Source organism: Nerophis lumbriciformis, linkage group LG12, assembly GCF_033978685.3.
Source record: "Nerophis lumbriciformis linkage group LG12, RoL_Nlum_v2.1, whole genome shotgun sequence".
NCBI classification, from domain to species: domain Eukaryota; kingdom Metazoa; phylum Chordata; class Actinopteri; order Syngnathiformes; family Syngnathidae; genus Nerophis; species Nerophis lumbriciformis.
Genome location: NC_084559.2, coordinates 7,760,415 through 7,781,510, shown reverse-complemented (window position 1 = coordinate 7,781,510; position 21,096 = coordinate 7,760,415). Strand labels below are relative to the sequence as shown.

Genomic DNA, 21,096 nt, shown 5'->3' with positions numbered 1-21,096 from the left:
ATTGGAGGATACATTAAAATAAGGAGGTGATTGGAGGATACATTAAAATAAGGAGGTGATTGGAGGACACATTAAAATAAGGAGGTGATTGGAGGATACATTAAAATAAGGAGGTGATTGGAGGATACATTAAAATAAGGAGGTGATTGGAGGATACATTAAAATAAGGAGGCGATTGGAGGATACATTAACACAAGGAGGAGATTGGAGGATACATTAAAATAATGAATTAATTGGAGGATACATTAAAATAAGGAGGTGATTGGAGGATACATTAAATAAGGAGGTGATTGGAGGATACATTAAAATAAGGAGGTGATTGGAGGATACATTAAAATAAGGAGGTGATTGGAGGATACATTAACATAAGGAGGTGATTGGAGGATACATTAAAATAAGGAGGTAATTGGAGGACACATTAAAATAAGGAGGTGATTGGAGGATACATTAAAATAAGGAGGTGATTGGAGGATACTTTAAAATAAGGAGGTGATTGGAGGATACATTAAAATAAGGAGGTGATTGGAGGATACATTAAAATAAGGAGGTGATTGGAGGATACATTAAAATAAGGAGGTGATTGGAGGATACATTAAAATAAGGAGGTGATTGGAGGATACATTAAAATAAGGAGGTGATTGGAGGACACATTAAAATAAGGAGGTGATTGGAGGACACATTAAAATAAGGAGGTGATTGGAGGATACATTAAAATAAGGAGGTGATTGGAGGATACTTTAAAATAAGGAGGTGATTGGAGGATACATTAAAATAAGGAGGTGATTGGAGGATACATTAAAATAAGGAGGTGATTGGAGGATACATTAAAATAAGGAGGTGATTGGAGGATACATTAAAATAAGGAGGTGATTGGAGGATACATTAAAATAAGGAGGTGATTGGAGGACACATTAAAATAAGGAGGTGATTGGAGGATACATTGTGCGTGAGAGTTGCTGATGTTGTCTCCAGGAGGTGCTGTGCTGGTCATCCGAGCAGCATTTGGAAACTGAGAGAGCAGCTTTAAACTGAAGTCTTCAAGCCACTCGTACTCTTTGCCTCTGTATATGAACATCTTGTTCTGGAACACAAAATGTCAACTTTGAACATAATCACATACATTCAACTGGTATCCCTTCTTGTATCTGGAGTTGCGTCAAACAAGTTTCTTAAATGTGTCAAAAAAATTACTGTTTTTTTTTTGTTGCTAATTAAAAGAATAAACCAAGATATTGTCTCACCTTGTTAGAGATTAAAATACATGATTTTTAGTGTGTTTATGCAAAAGCTTGAATATAATAAGTTGTTGTTACTTTGCTATTGTACCATCAAAAAGGTGTTGACATAAAAATAGCATTAATGCATATCTTTACAAATGTTTCAGTTAGTTCATTGGAAAATGAGATTTACTTCATTTATTGAAATAAGCAATCAGTTCTTACCCTGAGGAAAGAAGGAAATCCAAGACCATAATAGCCCACTGCAAAGTATTCTGGTTGTGGTCGCATGGCATTCATTATTTGTTCATAGAACTCTGCTTGTTTTTTCTGCAAGAGATTTAAACAAAATGTTGACATAGTATCTGTTGCTGTCCATCATTGGTATGTAAAATGATTTACAACCGGTTACTGTCGAAAACAACACAGTTACATGCGATTCACTTTGCTTGTTATACAAACACACAACAGGGGGCCTATTACAGTTAAGTACTAAAAATGAGAGGTTTGCAACCTAGTTTTTCAAGATACATTTAAATTCAACTTGCATTTGTAGACAAACACACATTTTTCTTTTTTTTGAACTAATTGCACTCAGCCTTTGGCAGCTTGACACATTTCTGCTCTCATTCATTAAGCTCATTTTACAGCACAAGTATGAGAGAACATTTGAAATGTATCTTTACTTTTTGGGATGTTGCATGAAATAATCCTTTGGTGTGATGCTATTTAGTTGAGGGTTGAATTATAAAGCACATGCATCTTACCAGCAGCTGGCTGAGCTCCATGAAGTCAAACATGTGGCTCTCGTGCATCTTGGCCAGCTGCTTGCCGAGCTCAATGGCCTTCTCCCACATCTAAGATCATGTGCATAAGTCAGTTGAAAGGAGGCATAAACACAAGCGCACCACACAGCTATGCAGGGTTTCCCCTACATACAGGTAAAAGCCAGTAAATTAGAATATTTTGAAAAACTTGATTTATTTCAGTAATTGCATTCAAAAGGTGTAACTTGTACATTATATTTATTCATTGCACACAGACTGATGCATTCAAATGTTTATTTCATTTAATTTTGATGATTTGAAGTGGCAACAAATGAAAATCCAAAATTCCGTGTGTCACAAAATTAGAATATTACTTAAGGCTAATACAAAAAAGGGATTTTTAGAAATGTTGGCCAACTGAAAAGTATGAAAATGAAAAATATGAGCATGTACAATACTCAATACTTGGTTGGAGCTCCTTTTGCCTCAATTACTGCGTTAATGCGGCGTGGCATGGAGTCGGTGAATTTCTGGCACTGCTCAGGTGTTATGAGAGCCCAGGTTGCTCTGATAGTGGCCTTCAACTCTTCTGCGTTTTTGGGTCTGGCATTCTGCATCTTCCTTTTCACAATACCCCACAGATTTTCTATGGGGCTAAGGTCAGGGGAGTTGGCGGGCCAATTTAGAACAGAAATACCATGGTCTGTAAACCAGGCACGGGTAGATTTTGCGCTGTGTGCAGGCGCCAAGTCCTGTTGGAACTTGAAATCTCCATCTCCATAGAGCAGGTCAGCAGCAGGAAGCATGAAGTGCTCTAAAACTTGCTGGTAGACGGCTGCGTTGACCCTGGATCTCAGGAAACAGAGTGGACCGACACCAGCAGATGACATGGCACCCCAAACCATCATTGATGGTGGAAACTTTACACTAGACTTCAGGCAACGTGGATCCTGTGCCTCTCCTGTCTTCCTCCAGACTCTGGGACCTCGATTTCCAAAGGAAATGCAAAATTTGCTTTAGTCAGAAAACATGACTTTGGACCACTCAGCAGCAGTCCAGCTCTTTTTTTCCTTAGCCCAGGTGAGACGCTTTGCGCGCTGTTTCTTGGTCAACAGTGGCTTGACACGAGGTATGCGGCAGTTGAAACCCATGTCTTTCAAGCGTCTCTTGGTGGTGGATCTTGAAGCACTGACTCCAGCAGCTGTCCACTCCTTCTGAATCTCCCCCACATTTTTGAATGGGTTTTTTTTTCACAATCTTGACCAGGGCGCGGTGATCCCTATCGCTTGTACACTTTTTCTGACCACAGTTTTTCCTTCCCTTTGCCTCTCCATTAATGTGTTTGGACACAGAGCTCTGAGAACAGCCAGCCTCTTCAGCAATAACCTTTTGTGTCTTTCCCTCCTTGTGCAATGTGTCGATGGTTGCCTTTTGGACAGCTGTCAAATCTGAAGTCTTCCCCATGTTTGTGTAGGCTTCAGAACTGGACTGAGAGACCATTTAAAGCCCTTTGCAGGTGTTTTGAGTTAATCAGCTGATTAGTTTGTGGCACCAGGTGTCTTCAAAATTTAACCCTTACACAATATTCTAATTTTGTGACACACGGAATTTTGGATTTTCATTTGTTGCCACTTCAAATCATCAAAATTAAATGAAATAAACATTTGAATGCATCAGTCTGTGTGCAATGAATAAATATAATGTACAAGTTACACCTTTTGAATGCAATTACTGAAATAAATCAAGTTTTTCAAAATATTCTAATTTACTGGCTTTTACCTGTATAATTGCCACAGCAAATAAAAGCCGGCCAACACCTTAAAAAATAGTTGTTGTTTTTTACGTGAAAACAAATGAAAGTAGCATTCAGAAGAAGTCACATAAAGTCCGCCCCTATTTTTTAACTTTTATTGCCAATCTTATGCTAACATAAACTCAATTCCATCACATGTTTTCTCCTGCACACATGTCTGTCTTTGTCTTTTACTCTAAGACACAACAATAATTCCCCATTCTACGCCAATCACCTTCCAGGCATGGTACGGTGACAAACATGGGAACTCTGAACATTACCACACAAAAACACTAACATCAACACCAGCAGGTCGTGATACTATCCCCCCTTTTTAAAGTCCTTTGACAAAATAATCTCTTAAGAATCACCGCCTGAAGTCCGATGCTCTTTTTAACTTTTATTGCCAATCGTAACGTTCACGACCATGGGAACTATGCACATATAAAAACAAACACAAACATCAACACCAGCAGGTCGTTACAGTAATAAAATGTATAAATGGATATATTTAACCTATTATTTGCGCACTATTGACTAGTGATGCACCCACAATTTGGCCACTGAAGAAAGACGGTCAGTGAAAAAGCACTGCTGAAAGTGGATCTTATGATGATGTAAGCAACTCGCACAGGATTGTCTGGAGCGGAAGCAGCATGCCTGCAATGTGGACGTGATTTACCGTATTTTCCGCACTATTAGCCGCACCTAAAAACCACAAATTTACTCAAAAGCTGACAGTGCGGCTTTTAACCCGGTGCGCTTTATATATGGATTAATATTACGATTCATTTTCATAAAGTTTCGATCTCGCAACTTCGGTAAACAGCCGCCATCTTTTTTCCCGGTAGAACAGGAAGCGCTTCTTCTTCTACGCAAGCAACCGCCAAGGTAAGCACCCGCCCCCATAGAACAGGAAGCGCTTCTTCTTCTACTGTAAGCAACCACCCGCCCCCGTAGAAGAAGAAAAAGCGCGCGGATATCACCGTACGTTTCATTTCCTTTGTGTGTTTACATCTGTAAAGACCACAAAATGGCTCCTACTAAGCGACAGGGATCCGGTTCATGAAAAGACGCAATCTCTCCATCCGCACACGGATTACTATTTCACAGCAACTGATATTCCTGTGAACCGCACTGTGGATACAACGGGAGCACGTACGGTGAATATTCGCACCACAGGGAATGAGAAGTCATCCTTCACTGTGGTTCTAGCTTTCCATGCTAATGGCCAGAAACTTCCACCCATGGTGATATTCAAAAGGAAGACCTTGCCAAAAGAGACCTTTCCAGCCGGCGTCATCATAAAAGCTAACTCGAAGGGATGGATGAAGAAAAGATGAGCGAGTGGTTAAGGTAAGTTTAAGTTTACGCGAAGAGGCCGGGTGGCTTTTTTCACGCAGCTCTGTCCATGTTGATATACGTATGTTTGTGATTGCACATTTGCGTACATTTTGGGAGTGAACAGAGTTGTTAGAACGCTGGTTTTTAATATATTATTAAAGTTTGACTGACCTATCTGACTGTTTTTTTGACATTCCTTTAGCGCAGTTAGATGCGGCTTACAACACGGGCGGCTTATAGGTGGACAAAGTTTTGAAATATGCCGTTCATTGAAGGCGCGGCTTTTAACCTAGGGCGCCTTATGGTGCGGAAAATACGGTACCCAAAGTCGCTTTACATGTAGAACCCATCAATCATTCACACCTGGTGGTGGTAAGCTACTTTCATAGCCACAGCTGCCCTGGGGTAGACTGACGGAAGCGTGGCTGCAATTTGCGCCAACGGCCCCTCCGACCACCACCTATCATTCATCATTCAATTCACCGGTGTGAGTGGCACCGGGGGCAAAGGGTGAAGTGTCCCGCCCAAGGACACAACGGCAGCGGATTTTGGATGGTATGAGGCGGGGAGCGAACCTGCAACCCTCAGGTTTCTGGCACGGTTGCTCTACCCACTACGCCATGCCGCCCCTCTTAAGTGGACTGATCACCGCCTGAAGTCTGATGCTCTTTTTAACTTTTATTGCCAATCGTAACGTTCACGACCATGGGAAAAACAAACACAAACATCAACACCAGCAGGTCGTTACAGTAATAAAATGTATAAATGGATATATTTAACCTATTATTTGCGCACTATTGACTAGTGATGCACCCACAATTTGGCCACTGAAGAAAGACGGTCAGTGAAAAAGCACTGCCGAAAGTGAATCTTGTGATGATGTAAGCAACTCGCAGAGGATTGTCTGGAGCGGAAGCAGCATGCCTGCAATGTGGACGTGATTTAATATATCCAAGATATACCTGCGAGTTACAAAATGTGCAAATATTAAGAGGACAGTGACAGAAAATGCCGCTGTTGTCACCCCCAATTTCCAAGCATCTTTCTGAGGAATGTTTGCAATAATTAATTGGAGACCTGAGCAAAAATGGGAATACACACCTTGCCTTTGTCCAGGTAACATATGATCTCCTGGAAGAGGCGTTCTTTCAGTTCCTGTTGCGTCCACACATGCTTTCCGTCTCGAGGGATCAGGTGAGCTGCGCAGGCTTTATCAGACCACTGGCTCAGAATGAACAGCACGTGTAAATAAAAGGCAGCATCTTAACATGTCAAAGTAACATTTGAATGTGTTGCAGACCTCCAGTAATTCAGCATGTAGCAGCAGAGTGTAGGCGGCCTCTGTGTAGTTCTCACAGTCCAGGTGTAAATCCCGCAGCTTGTACAAGTACCTGGTCATGAAAAAGACATGAGTAACGCACATTCAGTACAACATTCAGATGCCTGACTCACCGGATATAAATGTCCTCCCTTTTCTTTTCCTTGTAGAAGTTCTACAGTGGAGAACACATTAATTATGCGTCTCAGATGTCTGTTTGAAGGTTTAATTGATTTGCTACAAACACAAGCAAATAGGAACAGGACCAACCAGCACATTGACAGTACAGCTCATTCGATGCTCAGGACTTTCATCATGTGTGATGGTGCGGTATGCCAGAAGATTTTCCAGCAGGCTGCTCAGCAGCAGTGCCAGCTCCTCACCTGACTGAGACAGATATCTGTGGCGTCTGCAGTGCTCCAGTAACCTGCAGGTACAAACACTCTTTCACCAGACAATCTGTAAAGGAGTTGGTCAAAGCTGTTCTCCATCTGACAAAGCAATTCATTATTTAACATTCCCAATTATTCTCAAAATAAGGCAATTGGCTGAAGTTTCTAACTAATTCTATGTGAATTGACGTATCATTTGCTCCAAAAATGAAACTTCAGGAGAAAAGAAGGCTAAGGATTACGTCTTTTCCAGCAGGACTTTGTACTGTTCGTCTCCTCGTCCTCCTTCAACCTCTTGATCCAGTTTTGTTATGAGTTCATTTTCAAACTGAAAAGAAAAAAAGGGTATTATGCTATAGCATACCTGCCAACTTTTGAAATCAGAAAAACCTAGTAGCCAGGGTCCAGGGGCCGCAGGCCCCGGTAGGTCCAGGACAAAGTACTGGTCGGGGGCTCCTTTGCCCCCCGACGCAAAATGATTATTAGCATTCAGACAGGTTAAAATGTTGCTAAAACCATCACTGTTTGGGCGACGAAAAACGTTGAAAGTTTTCCACTTGTATCGCTAGCAACGGCATTAGACTTGTGTTTTTTTGTCCCAACGTGGTCTTTTACATCGCTAATTCCTCCGTGTCCGATCGAAAAATCTTGTCTGCACAAGGTGCAATTCGCGTAGTTTTCACCCTTTTTGGAACGGATAATTATTCCCGGATAGGCTTTTGAATATTCTTCACGGAATGACTGCAGTTTTCTTTTCGGTTTGAGACTCGTTTGCGATTTTTCTCCGGCTGATTCCATGATCGCTCGCTCGTTTGGAAACAATGGCAACTGTATGGCGTCACATTAGTGCCAAAAATCCGAGCGCATAAAAACTGTTATCGCGCGCTGATTCTCCACTTCGTGCGCGCGCGCAAAATGGTTTCGCGCGCATGGGGGCCTTTCTGCGCGCGCGCGACGCCTTTCTGTGCGCTCTCTGTGTACTCCTGGCATCTCTCCTCGCGCTGTCATGTTTCTTTTTGGCACTTTGGGGGCGGGTATGCTTAGACGGCCCCTTCTTTCTGATTGGCTATGAGCATTTTTCATATGACCAATCATTCTCCAGCGTAGCAACGTTGTAGCCATCTTACCTCAGACATCTAGCCTCAATCATTACATTGATGTCAATGGTACATGTACTAATTAAATTACCATAACTTGCTCGATTTTCGACCAATTTACAAACGGTTTGCCTTGCTACAAATCTTATTACATGTAGATATGACATAGGATGCTGTACCTGTTGAAATTACCTATTTCGCTTTAAAAAAAAAAAGACTTAATTGTGCAACATAGTTGTGCAGGGTCAGTGTTAGTCAGTTCTCTGATTATTTTAAACTGTTTCAGAATACATTATTAAAAGCTATTTTTAACATTTTAAAAACAAAATTCAAAGATGATTTCATTAATTTTATGGTTGAATCAAAAGAAATTCCATAAATTAGAAAACAAATGTTCAAGAAGAAGTGAAAATATAAAATAATGTTATTGCTGGTGGACCAGTTATAAATGATAAATGGGTTGTACTTATATAGCGCTTTTCTACCTTCAAGGTACTCAAAGCGCTTTGACACTACTTCCACATTTACCCATTCACACACACATTCACACACTGATGGAGGGAGCTGCCATGCAAGGCGCTACCAGCACCCATCAGGAGCAAGGGTGAAGTGTCTTGCTCAGGACACAACGGACATGACGAGGTTGGTACTAGGTGGGGATTGAACCAGGGACCCTCGGGTCGCGCACGGCCACTCTTCCACTGCGCCACGTCGCCCGTTCTGGCTGAAAGATGTGATTATGGTGTTTGTTGTCTTGTTATTTATTTGGCTCACATTTTGTATTACCCTGTATTGTGTTTATGTGGTATGAAATAACCTTCATCAGCGCGCCACATTTTTTTATCCACTTCTTCCTCCGTAAATCTTGATACATATTGACGATGACCCGCCCTGCTATACTTCTGATTGGCTCTGAGCATTTTTCAGCGTTTTTCGCCTGACCAATCAGAAAGGAGGGGCCGTCTAAGCATACCCGCCCCCAAAGTGCCAAAAAGAAACATGACAGCGCGAGGAGAGATGCCAGGAGTACACAGAGAGCGCGCAGAAAGGCACCGCGCGCGCGCTAAAAGGCACAACGCGCGCGCAAAATGGTGTCGCGCGCGCGCACGAAGTGGAGAATCAGCGCGCGATAACAGTTTTTATGCGCTCGTATTTTTGGCACTAATGTGACGCCATACAACTGGTGCCTCGTGCTTGGCAGCGGTGCTATAAATAGCCTCGCGCATGGCATTCGGAATGGCTTGATAGGAAGTTACGGGAAGCAGTGTCGATTGTCATTGTTGTTACGCCATTTCGTGAATAAAACTTTAAAAAAAAATAATAATTTTAATTAATGAAAAACCGTATTTTTTATCACTGCAACCGTAACCCGGAATAGGTTGATGAAAACCGTACTAATTACGGGAAAACCGGAGTAGTTGGCAGGTATGCTATAGTAATTGTGTTTTCTTGAATCTGGGTAAATATTTTTGTTTTCTGTACTTCTCTGAACTTAATCAACACAATGATCTTTTGATGGTATGTTGATGATTGTAGGTCTACATAGTCAAGCGTCAATCACTTGACGCATCCTGAACCATTACAGTTTGACTATTTCTAACTTTAAACATTATTTTCCTAAATAGATTGTATAGGAAAGAGCTGCCAGGCAAAAACAAAAGAGGCTTACAATAAAATACAGCACAAATGTGGTGGTGCAACAAAACACCACAGTGCATAACATTGGGGATTGTACCGTTTCAAATGTGCGCCCAGGGCTGAAATTGTGCTCACACTGCATCATATCGAAGAAAATGGGAATGGTGGCCTTCCTCAGCTCTGGCTCAGGCACAAGAGTGACCTCCAAAATGGGTCCGACCATGGCTGGGATGAACTTCATTTTATGGGGGCCTGCAAGACAACAAAGGATTACCACTCAGAAGGATAACAGTGTGATTTGAGAAGGCAATAAACTGCATCTTCATCCACCAACAAGCATAGGACAGTCTGATAATGCAGCAAACAAAAGAGCACAGTGAAACAGAACAATAACAAATGTTGCGTGTCCCCTTACTGGCTGGAATAAAATGAGCATGATCACAAACATGCATGATTAAAAACACCGAGGTGCTCCTAAATACTCACCAAGATTGTGCCACATGTCTCTCATCTTGAAACCCACTGCTTTCCTCATATCACCATATCTGTAGCAAATGTGAATCAGTTAGAGGAGCTGTTTGCAATTTCATCATGGTTACATTTTTCAAACCAAAAAATATAAGATGTATTGCTTGGATTTGAATGAGGTCACATGGAATATGTGTGGTGGTCGAGCAGCGTCTGCTCTCAATGAGTACTTTGAGCCTGTAGGAGCCTAAATGATGTTGAAGTTTATTTACATTTCATGGAAGGTGCTTTATGTTTATTCAGCCAAAAGGGGACTATTTACTTTATTTAAATAATACGAAAATGTATATATTGCATGCTTAGAATAATTATAAGGTACACTTTATTTGTCTGAATAATTTGATGACGTACTATTTTATACTGCATTGATACAGTGACGATTACGCAACTGTTTAATTGCATATATGGCGGAAGGATCTGTGTGGGCGGTACCTCTGGATTGGCAGACCGGGGTGGTGGTTCCTCTCTTTAAGAAGGGGAACCGGAGGGTGTGTTCTAACTATCGTGGGATCACACTCCTCAGCCTTCCCGGTAAGGTCTATTCAGGTGTACTGGAGAGGAGGCTACGCCGGATAGTCGAGGAGGAACAGTGTGGTTTTCGTCCTGGTCGTGGAACTGTGGACCAGCTCTATACTCTGGGCAGGGTCCTTGAGGGTGCATGGGAGTTTGCCCAACCAGTCTACATGTGTTTTGTGGACTTGGAGAAGGCATTCGACCGTGTCCCTCGGGAAGTCCTGTGGGGAGTGCTCAGAGAGTACGGGGTAACGGACTGTCTGATTGTGGCGGTCCACTCCCTGTATGATCAGTGTCAGAGCTTGGTCCGCATTGCCGGCAGTAAGTCGGACACGTTTCCAGTGAGGGTTGGACTCCGCCAAGGCTGCCCTTTGTCACCCATTCTGTTCATGACTTTTATGGACAGAATTTCTAGGCGCAGTCAAGGCGTTGAGGGGATCCGGTTTGGTGGCTGCAGGATTAGGTCTCTGCTTTTTGCAGATGATGTGGTCCTGATGGCTTCACCTGGCCAGGATCTTCAGCTCTCACTGGATCGGTTCGCAGCCGAGTGTAAAGCGACTGGGATGAGAATCAGCACCTCCAAGTCTGAGTCCATGGTTCTCGCCCGGAAAAGGGTGGAGTGCCATCTCCGGGTTGGGGAATAGATCTTGCCCCAAGTGGAGGAGTTCAAGTACCTCGGAGTCTTGTTCACGAGTGAGGGAAGAGTAGATGGTGAGATCGACAGGCGGATTGGTGCGGCGTCTTCAGTAATGCGGACGCTGTATCGATCCGTTGTGGTGAAGAAGGAGCTGAGCCGGAAAGCAAAGCTCTCAATTTACCGGTCGATCTACGTTCCCATCCTCACCTATGGTCATGAGCTTTGGGTCATGACCGAAAGGACAAGATCACGGGTACAAGCGGCCGAAATGAGTTTCCTCCGCCGGGTGGCGGGGCTCTCCCTTAGAGATAGGGTGAGAAGCTCTGTCATCCGGGGGGAGCTCAAAGTAAAGCCGCTGCTCCTCCACATGGAGAGGAGCCAGATGAGGTGGTTCGGGCATCTGGTCAGGATGCCACCCGAACGCCTCCCGCGGGAGGTGTTTAGGGCACGTCCGACCGGTAGGAGGCCACAGGGAAGACCCAGGACATGTTGGGAAGACTATCTCTCCCGGCTGGCCTGGGAACGCCTCGGGATCCCCCGGGAGGAGCTGGACGAAGTGGCTGGGGAGAGGGAAGTCTGGGCTTCCCTGCTTAGGCTGCTGCCCCCGCGACCCGACCTCGGATAAGCGGAAGAAGATGGATGGATGATGGATCTGTGTGGTAATAAGGTTTGAACACAAGGTATTATGGGTAATGGCAGTCAAGTATGGTGGAATCCAGCCACCTTACTCTTACTTGTTCTTACTCTGTCTTACTGTAACACACTAACTTTATTTTGCCATTCATTTGTTCCCACATCGTTATTGTTTGACGTTTTTGAATGATTAAGTTGACGAGTAAATGACACAAAACGAAGAGGAGCGTCTGGAGTTTAGTTTGTTGTTGCCGCAGCAAGCGGAGCAGGAGAAAGAAGAGGAGCGTCAAGCTAAGGCTTCATTAGGAAACTACACTGCCATGTAGCCTTTCTCAAAGAAAAATGCTCTATGCTTACGTTGTTTTTGTCCGTACAAACCCTTCAAAATGTGAAAAGGATACAACTTTCTTCACAGTTCCTCGAGAGTTAATCAACAAGGGTGGAAAAGTGTAAGATTTTACGAAATACGATGACAAAAATGGCACACACCCCCAGTACAAGGGAGGCAAGAGTTTGCAGTGCCACTTTGTGAAAGGTTTGTTTGATATATTTTTAATATACTTTACTTGTTTAGTATATCTCCTTGAAGTATGATCTTGATATTATTTGTATTTTAATTTTTAACAAGGAGAAACCCGAAATGTTGACTTTAGATTTCCTCTCTACCGTCTTTGTGTGTGCTGAGCTTGTATTCCATCCTACTGAAGCAGTTGGAGTAACTCTCTACACTTTATGTTTGAACTGTAATCCAAACACGGACGTGAAGCACCTCCATTCTACAAGCAGCAATGCGAGCTCAGCGTTCCTTCCAATGATGTTGTCTTGTCTTGTACGGAGATGGACTTGCCATGGCTTTGGATCTAAGATTTCCATAAGGTCCCCCTTTCTTTGTACAGTTCTGCTAACTACTGTGGCTCAAAAGTAACTGGACGCCATTATACATTACCACAAACTACGGAACGGGCCGAGGGTCAAAAAAGTTAATCGCTGTTAAAAGAAGTTATAGTTAACCCGTTATTATCGCATTAACTTTGACAGCCGTACCCATTACGCATTTACCCACTGCTTATTTGGTGCTCTCAAGTTTTTTTTCTGTTAGCTCGGTAATTTAGACAACAGACTGTTGAGAGAGTGAAGTTAGCGTTCGGTAAAAAAGGTTAAAACAAGGCTTGTGTAGTTGTGTGGACTTGTATGCACTTGTGGTAGTTATTTGGTATGTCGAAGTTATTCTTGTCTTTTCCAGACAGCAAGATGTAGGCTATAAGCTAGCTAGCCCTAGCATAGCTTCCCATCACTCATTAACTTAGCTGAAACTCTCTACGTAGATTTGGCCAACCAAAATAGAAACGAGTGTGGCTGCTGCTGAGTCATCTCATGGTCCTCCTAAAAAAAAAAAACCTAGCTCAAGTTCTGTGTGGAAGCATTTTACAGTCAGTGTTGCAGATATAAACCAAAGTAATATGTAACCTGTGCAAAAATCAGAGATATCAAACATCTGTCAACATCTGACAGACATCCTCTCCTGGTACTGTATACCAAACCCCCACCAACACCAAATCATCATGTTGTGTCCCTGCAAGTCAGCTTCAATCACCTGTATTGGCTGCATTTATTGGCAAACAGCTTTTATTCACCCAACCACCTCACTGTAAAGCAACGAACAAACACAGTGGGAGAAATAAAGGTTTGTGCTACCTTCTCAATGTGGTTACAACAAAACATCAACCAATATTGCATATCCATAATTATTATAATATAATATTAAGGGATGTGCAGACCAGCTGGCTGGGGTTCTCACAGACATCTTCAACATCTCGCTGACCCAGGCTGTGGTACCATCATGTTTTAAGACGGCCACAATCATTCCAGTGCCTAAAAAACCCACAATCTCCTTCCTCAATGATTACCGCCCCGTTGCACTCACCCCCATCATAATGAAGTGCTTGGAGAGGCTGGTAAAGGAATATATTGTCACCAGACTTCCCCCCACATTTGACCCATACCAGTTTGCATATCGCCCTAACCGCTCCACAGAGGACGCCATCTCCTCTGCACTCCACCTGAGCTTAGAACATCTGGAAGGAAAGGACACACACGTGCGGATGTTGTTCCTGGACTTCAGCTCGGCGTTCAACACCATCATCCCACAGCACTTGGTGAGCAAACCTTGGATTCAGTACCCCCCTTTGCAACTGGCTGCTTGACTTCCTCAAAGACAAACCCCAATCTGTGAGAGTGGGCAACAACACCTCCAGTGCCATCTCCCTGAGCACCGGCTCCCCCCAGGGCTGCGTCCTGAGTCCACTGCTGTTCACGTTGATGACTCATGACTGCTGCGCCAGGTCCACTACTAACCCACATTGTGAAGTATGCGGACGACACGACAGTAGTGGGCCTCATCAATGACAACAACAACATGGACTACAGGGAGGAGGTGAAACATCTGGTTGACTGGTGCAGAACCAACAACCTGGTCCTGAATGTCAACAAGACCAAGGAGATCATCGTTGACTTCAGGAGGCACCAGTCCAGCCACGCTCCACTCTTCATCAATGGCACAGCAGTGGAGATAGTAAGCAGCACCAAGTTCCTGGGGGTGCAGATAACTGACAATATAACCTGGTCCCTACACACCGGAGCTCTTGTAAAAAGAGCTCAGCAGTGCATGCACTTTTTGCGTGGGATGAAAAGAGCACAGCTCTCTCAGCACATTCTACAGAGGCACTATAGAGAGCCTGCTGACCAACAGCATCTCTGTCTGGACTGGAGCCTGCAATGCCTCAGACTGGAAGTCTCTCCAGAGAGTGGTGAGGACGGCGGAAAAGATCATCAGGACTCCTCTTCCTCCTATCCAGGAGATGGCAAAAAGCCGCTGCCTGACCAGGGCTCAGACAATCTGCAAAGACTCCTCCCACCCCCACCAAGGACTGTTTTCACTGCTGGACTCTAGAAAGAGGTTCCGCAGCCTCCGAAGCAGAACCTCCAGGTTCTGTAACAGCTTCTTCCCTCAGGCCGTAAGACTCTTGAACGCATCATAATCAAATTATCTTGTCAACTCCCCCCAAAAAGGATTAACTCGCTGGAATAAAACAACAATATAACATACATCCATAAACGTGGACGCATGTGAAAAAGTGCAATATATTTATCTGTACAGTAATCTATTTATATATTTATATATATTTATTTATTTTATATATATATATTATATATATTATTTATATATATTTATTTATTTATATATGCACCTTATTGCTTTTTTATCCTGCACTACCATGAGCTTATGTAACGAAATTTCGTTCTTATCTGTGCTGTAAAGTTCAAATTTGAATGACAATAAAAAGGAAGTCTAAGTCTAAGTCTTAAAGAATACTTACACTGTGAAGTAAATTAGAAGTGTGACGCAAAAAGCCTATTTTGAATTTTACTGGAATACAACTACAAAAACGTCCCCCCCTCATAAAAGACAAATACAGATACAAATACCAGCTGCTTTGCACACCTACAGTATAGTGCACATACAGAAAAGGAGTCCCAGAGAAGAAACTAACAATTAACAGTCTTGTTACGATAGAATATACATTCAATGATAGCTAATGCTAGCTATCCAAATTGCCATTATTAGTTAACAACATAAAATTCTAATGTAAATTGTCGGAGGCAGATATTTACATATATCCGAATTTAAGTTGTACTTCTTTCATTTCTTAGTCATATTTGAAAACAGCTCGTGTTTTCCATTTCTTCTCTTGATGCTCTGTCAGCAAGTAAACTGTGTGTGTTAACCTTGAGTTCTTTGGAATGTATTATGACTAGGGAGACGTTGTGCTTGTATTATGGCTAGGGAGGGGGAAGGAAAGAGGGGTTTTTGGCGTTGGGAAGACAGACCATTTTGGGAGGCGCAATAGAATGTTCTAGGGTTAGACTGGTCTCAAAATGTATATTGGCAAAGCTTTGAAAATATACAACAAAATACCTATTCTGTCTCTGGTGGTTTTTCAACTCAGCTTTAAGTGTCGGAAAGAGCTTGGGAGCGAATTGTGACTTGAATTCCCTGGGAGGAACAACTGGTCCAAAACGCAACAACATGTTACGTATAACTTCTGTACATACCAAAAGCTGTAAGAGGGTGTAATGCTTAAACACTAAGGCTGAAACGACGCGTCGACATAGTCGACGTCATCGGTTACGTAAATACGTCGACGCCGTTTTTGTGCGTCGGCGCGTCGCATATTTACGTCACTCTACTTTACTGTCATGGCGGAGCGCAAAGCAGACGATGCGAGCGAGGGGAAAAAAGCACGCCAAAAGTCGTCAAAAGTGTGGGAGTATTTCAATAAACGGCCTAATAATGTTGTTGTATGCACACTGTGTCGAGCGGAAATGGCCTATCATAGCAGCACAACGGCTATGAACGAACATTTGAAAAGAAAACCCCCGACAGCGTTCTTGCCATCACCATCAACAAGTCAATCGTCCGCGTGCGTATACGTTGTCATTATTACACAAAAACATGAATGTGTCATTTGTATCTGCGTTGTAAATTCATAAACTAAAGCACCGTTTCGCTCTGAGAGGCGCGTTTGGCGTGCCTGTTCAGTGTTTACAAAGACGCGCTCCTCTTTAACGCTGTGGAGAGGCGGCGGCGGCGAGGCGGGGCGCGCCGGGAGCGACGCCGCAATCGTGCCCAGGTGCGCGATCCGCGCAGTTGGAAGAGAAAAGACTTTGTGTAAAATTAAAAGATTGTAAACCTGGCAAAGCCGTCTGGCGTTCAGTCTGTCGGTCCTGAAAGAACCCCACGGCACAAGACGTGTCACAAACGCTAACGTTAATTAGTTGTGCAAATACCTTTTACAACATTAACAGTTACATATACTATGTACAAACCAACAATTAACTTTCACTTTAATCATACTATCATTGTTGTGTTATTAAGCAAAATAAGCAATACTTTTACTTTTGTTGAAATGTTTACACTGTACACTTTTTTGTATTGGATGTTTAGCTTTATTTTTGCACATTTTAGCAAATAAGCAATACTTTTACTTTTGTTGAAATGTTTACACTTGTTACAGAATATTTCCGTTTTGCACTTTTTTGTATTGGATGTTTATCTTTATTTTTGCACATTTTAAAGCAAAATAAGCAATACTTTTACTTTTGAAATGCTTATACTATTCCAGAATATTAAGATTTGCAATGGATGTTTACTTTTATATTTGCACATTAAAAAGCAAATAAGCTACTTTTAATTTTGTTAAATGTTAAAAGTTTTAAATGTTTACATTGTTACAGAATATTTTGTCATGTTGTTGTCAATGTTGACTGAGTGGCCATACTTTTTTTTTTGTAAATAAAAGCCATGCCTTTTGAAAAAACTGGCCTACATTTATTTTTTCCTCTTCATTTTAAATTAAAAAAAAAATCGGTAAAAGGAAAAATAATCTATAGATTAATCGAAAAAATAATCTATAGATTAACCGATTAATCGAAAAAATAATCTATAGATTAATCGATAGAAAAATAATCGTTAGCTGCAGCCCTATTAAACACATTAGAAAGTTAGCCCTCTCTAGGGATCCGCGGAAGGATTGCAAACAGCCCAGATTGAAATATTTGTTTCTATTTTAAACTAAGTTACAAAGTGAAAGCGTTAACACGTGCTATTTAACATAAAAAGATGATTGCAATGAGGTTTTTAGGTCCATTTCTAAACTTGTATAAGTCCAGAAAGCATGTGAACATTAGCTGTGGCTTGCATCCTGCAAAGCAAAATCAAAGCCATAATAGAGGAAGGACAATATTTCGGTTGTGATCTCCACTAATTGAGGGTTAAGTCGAGCAGTGCTAGCAAATGAGCTGAAAGCCACAGACTGTCAACTTTGTGTCCTTAAGGTGTCAAGGAGTGAGTGAGCTTTACACAACTTAGTATCGCACAGCAAAACTAGCTGGCATGAGTTACAAAAATGAATACAAAGATCTTACTTGTTCAAGATCTTGTTGCGTTTCTCTTGGGAGAAAGATTCCAGTTGAAGTGTCTGATGAGTGAGGAATGCCACCGTCAGATGAAAGTAGTTATTCCAAAGCTGTGAAAGGTGCAGATATTTCAAATCATTGTGACAAAATGAACATGATGTTTGAATGCAAACCAAGCAACACTGTCAAAGGCAAAACACACCTGTAGTTGAAAATGCGCCTGGTCTAAAAAATACATGTTGAGGACATCAGAGTACTGGCTGATGGCCCTCAGGAAGACCTGCATCTGGACCAGGTTCATGATCATCCAGTCAGCAGGAAAGACTTTCCCCATGAGGTCCTTAAACATGATGAATGTCTCCATGAGGAAGTCCTGAGATCAAAGGAAAATCATTCTAAGTGTGCTCCAATCTGAGAAATATGTTAGATCCAAAAGTTGGCATTGCTGCCTGTCAAGGACCAATCATGTTTACTGTGATAATGTCGCGCTGGCATCCTCATCATGACATTGCTATGAACATTTTCACTATCTATAAAGGTGGAGCAAATGGCCTGGAATAAAGTTTTCATAAATGTTTCAGTGACGCCTGATTTGCACAGGATGTGTGACGGCTGTGAGGCGTGATCGCCACGGCGACGGACTCTCTGTTTTTATTCAAGTTAATGTGTCTATTTCCACCGCCTGCTGTACGGCACCGCCATGGCCTTGTCGTTCCGGATCCATGCGATAAATATACTCAAAGCTTCTATTTTTGCCAGTCGCTGCATCAATTCAGATACAATCTGCCTGCACAAACACACAATAAATTATTATTTCCAAGGCAAATTGTATTTTACACTCTGAAACGTCCTGATGGGCGGGGACGGACATGAAGTATACTTGTCAAAGGTTTTCAGACGGAATTTCACACTGCTGACCCAAATCCGGATTCAGGAGGTCCAAAATTAAAGAATAATATACAGGCATATCCCTGGCAGCTATGTGCGCATATGTGTCACATGCAGGTTGATAGGGGGGTCGAGGAAGCAGGAGCGGGGTTTGTGTGTGTGTGTGTGTGTGTGTGTGTGTGTGTGTGTGTGTGTGTGTGTGTGTGTACTTGTCTCACCATCCTTGTGTGGACATACACTTGACGAACCAACCTTTCTGTGAGGACCTTTTGACGTGTGAGGACATTTTCCTGGTCCTCACAACTACAGAAGTAAAATATTTTGTTTTACTTTGTGTGTTTTGCATTCTGAAGTGAGGTTGCAACTCTCTACTCCCATCTAGTGGTAGATATACATTTTTTCCATCATTCTAGCTATAGTGGAAAGGGGGGCCCTCCCAACCTACTAACCAAACGTGGATCCATAGGCAAGACATGTATGTGTGTGTGTGTGTGTGTGTGTGTGTGTGTGTGTGTGTGTGTGTGTGTGTGTGTGTGTGTGTGTGTGTGTGTTCTTGTATTTCTAGCCTTCTTGAGACATCAGCAAGGAAAAGTGCCGTCCATATGAGGACCCGTGAACAAGTTTGGAGGTCTCAAGAAGGTAGAGAAATACAGAAATATGTGTGTGTGTGTGTGTGTGTGTGTGTGTGTGTGTGTGTGTGTGTGTGTGTGTGTTTGTTCTTGTATTTCTACCCTTCTTGAGATATCAGCAAGGAAAAGTACCTTCCATATGAGGACCCGTGAACAAGTTCGGAGGTCTCAAGAAGGTAAGGAATACAAAAATGTGTGTGTGTGTGTGTGTGTGTGTGCGCACTTGTCTCACCATCCTTGTGTGGACATACACTTGACAAACCAACCTTTCTGTGAGGACCTTTTGACGTGTGAGGACATTTTCCTGGTCCTCACAACTACAGAAGTAAAATATTTTGTTTTACTTTGTGTGTTTTGCATTCTGAAGTGAGGTTGCAACTCTCTACTCCCATCTAGTGGTAGATATACATTTTTCCATCATTCTAGCTATAGTGGAAAGGGGGGCCCTCCCAATCTACTAACCAAACGTGGGTCCACACAAAGTAGGCAAGACATGTATGTGTGTGTGTGTGTGTGTGTGTGTGTGTGTGTGTGTGTGTGTGTGTGTGTGTGTGTGTGTGTGTACAACGCTTGCTAGGGATGATGTTGCTGTTGTGTTGTTGCTTGAAAAAAACAAAAAGGTGTCATTCTGCAAGGCAAAACTTTTTCACGAGTGAAGTCAAGTCAATGCCGTCAAAGACGTGCCCGTTTGTGAGTATTGATGGACAGCAAAGCTGGAGATGTTCTGCAGTGTTTACTTAATCACATGATTATGCGTGGATTCGCGATATCTTCTAAAAGTCTACACTATTCCGCTGCAACAGAGCGGCGGAGGTGATTGCCAACGGCAGATGGCGGTTACGTTTCGCTGGCGTTCTGCATCCTGTGGAAGTCAGTGGTCAGAGCTGTAGTTGTAGCTGACAAGAGCAGAATACTTACCACGATGTCCTGTCTGGTTTTAAAGGTGCTGATATAGTGTGCATAATGCATGTCATCCATCTGCTTCAGGATAGCCGTCATGCAGGCTAAATAGTGACCCTGCCAAAGAGGTATCACTTCAATTAATTCACAGCAAAGCACCAACACATAACATTTAAGGCACCTGTTGTATTTTGTATTCTGGCAAATGTAAACCATTTAAATATGTTGTTCCCTTTCCCTTTGTTTTCCTTCCAGCAAATACAGATGAAACAAAATAAAAGTAATATTGTGCAAAGGTTGGTCTATTCCAGTAATTAGATTTACAAAGTGAAACTAATATATGAAATAGCTCATAAAATGCAACTCAAGATATTTCCAGCCTTCTTTTGATATCATGTTGATGATTGTGGCTTACAGCTTATGAAAACCTGGAATTGAAAATCTCAGAAAATTGCATTATCATTATCATCAAAAACATAAGAAATTAAAGCTGCAAGCAGCGTTGGTCGGGCCCGCGTATTTGGCAGGTGCTAGTCCTAAGTGTCCCAATACTTTTGTCCAGTTTTAGTAGTACGTGTCCCAATACCTTTGTCAAGTTGTAGTCCTAAGTGTCCCAATACATTTGTCCAGTGTAGGTGTCCCAATACTTTTTTCCAGTGGTAGTCCTAAGTGTCCCAATACTTTTGTCCGGTGGTAGTCATAAGTGTCCCAATACTTTTGTCTAGTGTACCTACCTTGTCTGCATTGTGTGGGCACGCTGGTGCTTCCTGCTTTTAAGCAGCCATCTTAAAAAAAGAGCAGCGCAGCGGTTCTTTGAAGGGTCATAA

General features: G+C 42.4%; 1 protein-coding gene across 1 annotated transcript in view; it reads right to left on the bottom strand.

Annotated features, from left to right (window-relative positions):
* Positions 1 to 21,096, bottom strand: part of dock5 (dedicator of cytokinesis 5) — a 125,799-nt gene that overhangs the window by 26,014 nt on the left and 78,689 nt on the right. Inside the window, exons 28-40 of the mRNA XM_061985842.2 lie at positions 20,288 to 20,386; positions 18,055 to 18,225; positions 17,862 to 17,962; positions 10,052 to 10,110; positions 9,663 to 9,817; positions 7,073 to 7,158; positions 6,709 to 6,865; positions 6,573 to 6,613; positions 6,421 to 6,511; positions 6,222 to 6,341; positions 1,985 to 2,074; positions 1,443 to 1,547; positions 940 to 1,081 (exon numbers count right to left, since the gene is read on the bottom strand). Coding sequence (XP_061841826.1) covers positions 940 to 1,081; positions 1,443 to 1,547; positions 1,985 to 2,074; positions 6,222 to 6,341; positions 6,421 to 6,511; positions 6,573 to 6,613; positions 6,709 to 6,865; positions 7,073 to 7,158; positions 9,663 to 9,817; positions 10,052 to 10,110; positions 17,862 to 17,962; positions 18,055 to 18,225; positions 20,288 to 20,386 — 1,417 coding nt within the window. The remainder of the gene's footprint in view (positions 1 to 939; positions 1,082 to 1,442; positions 1,548 to 1,984; positions 2,075 to 6,221; positions 6,342 to 6,420; positions 6,512 to 6,572; positions 6,614 to 6,708; positions 6,866 to 7,072; positions 7,159 to 9,662; positions 9,818 to 10,051; positions 10,111 to 17,861; positions 17,963 to 18,054; positions 18,226 to 20,287; positions 20,387 to 21,096) is intronic.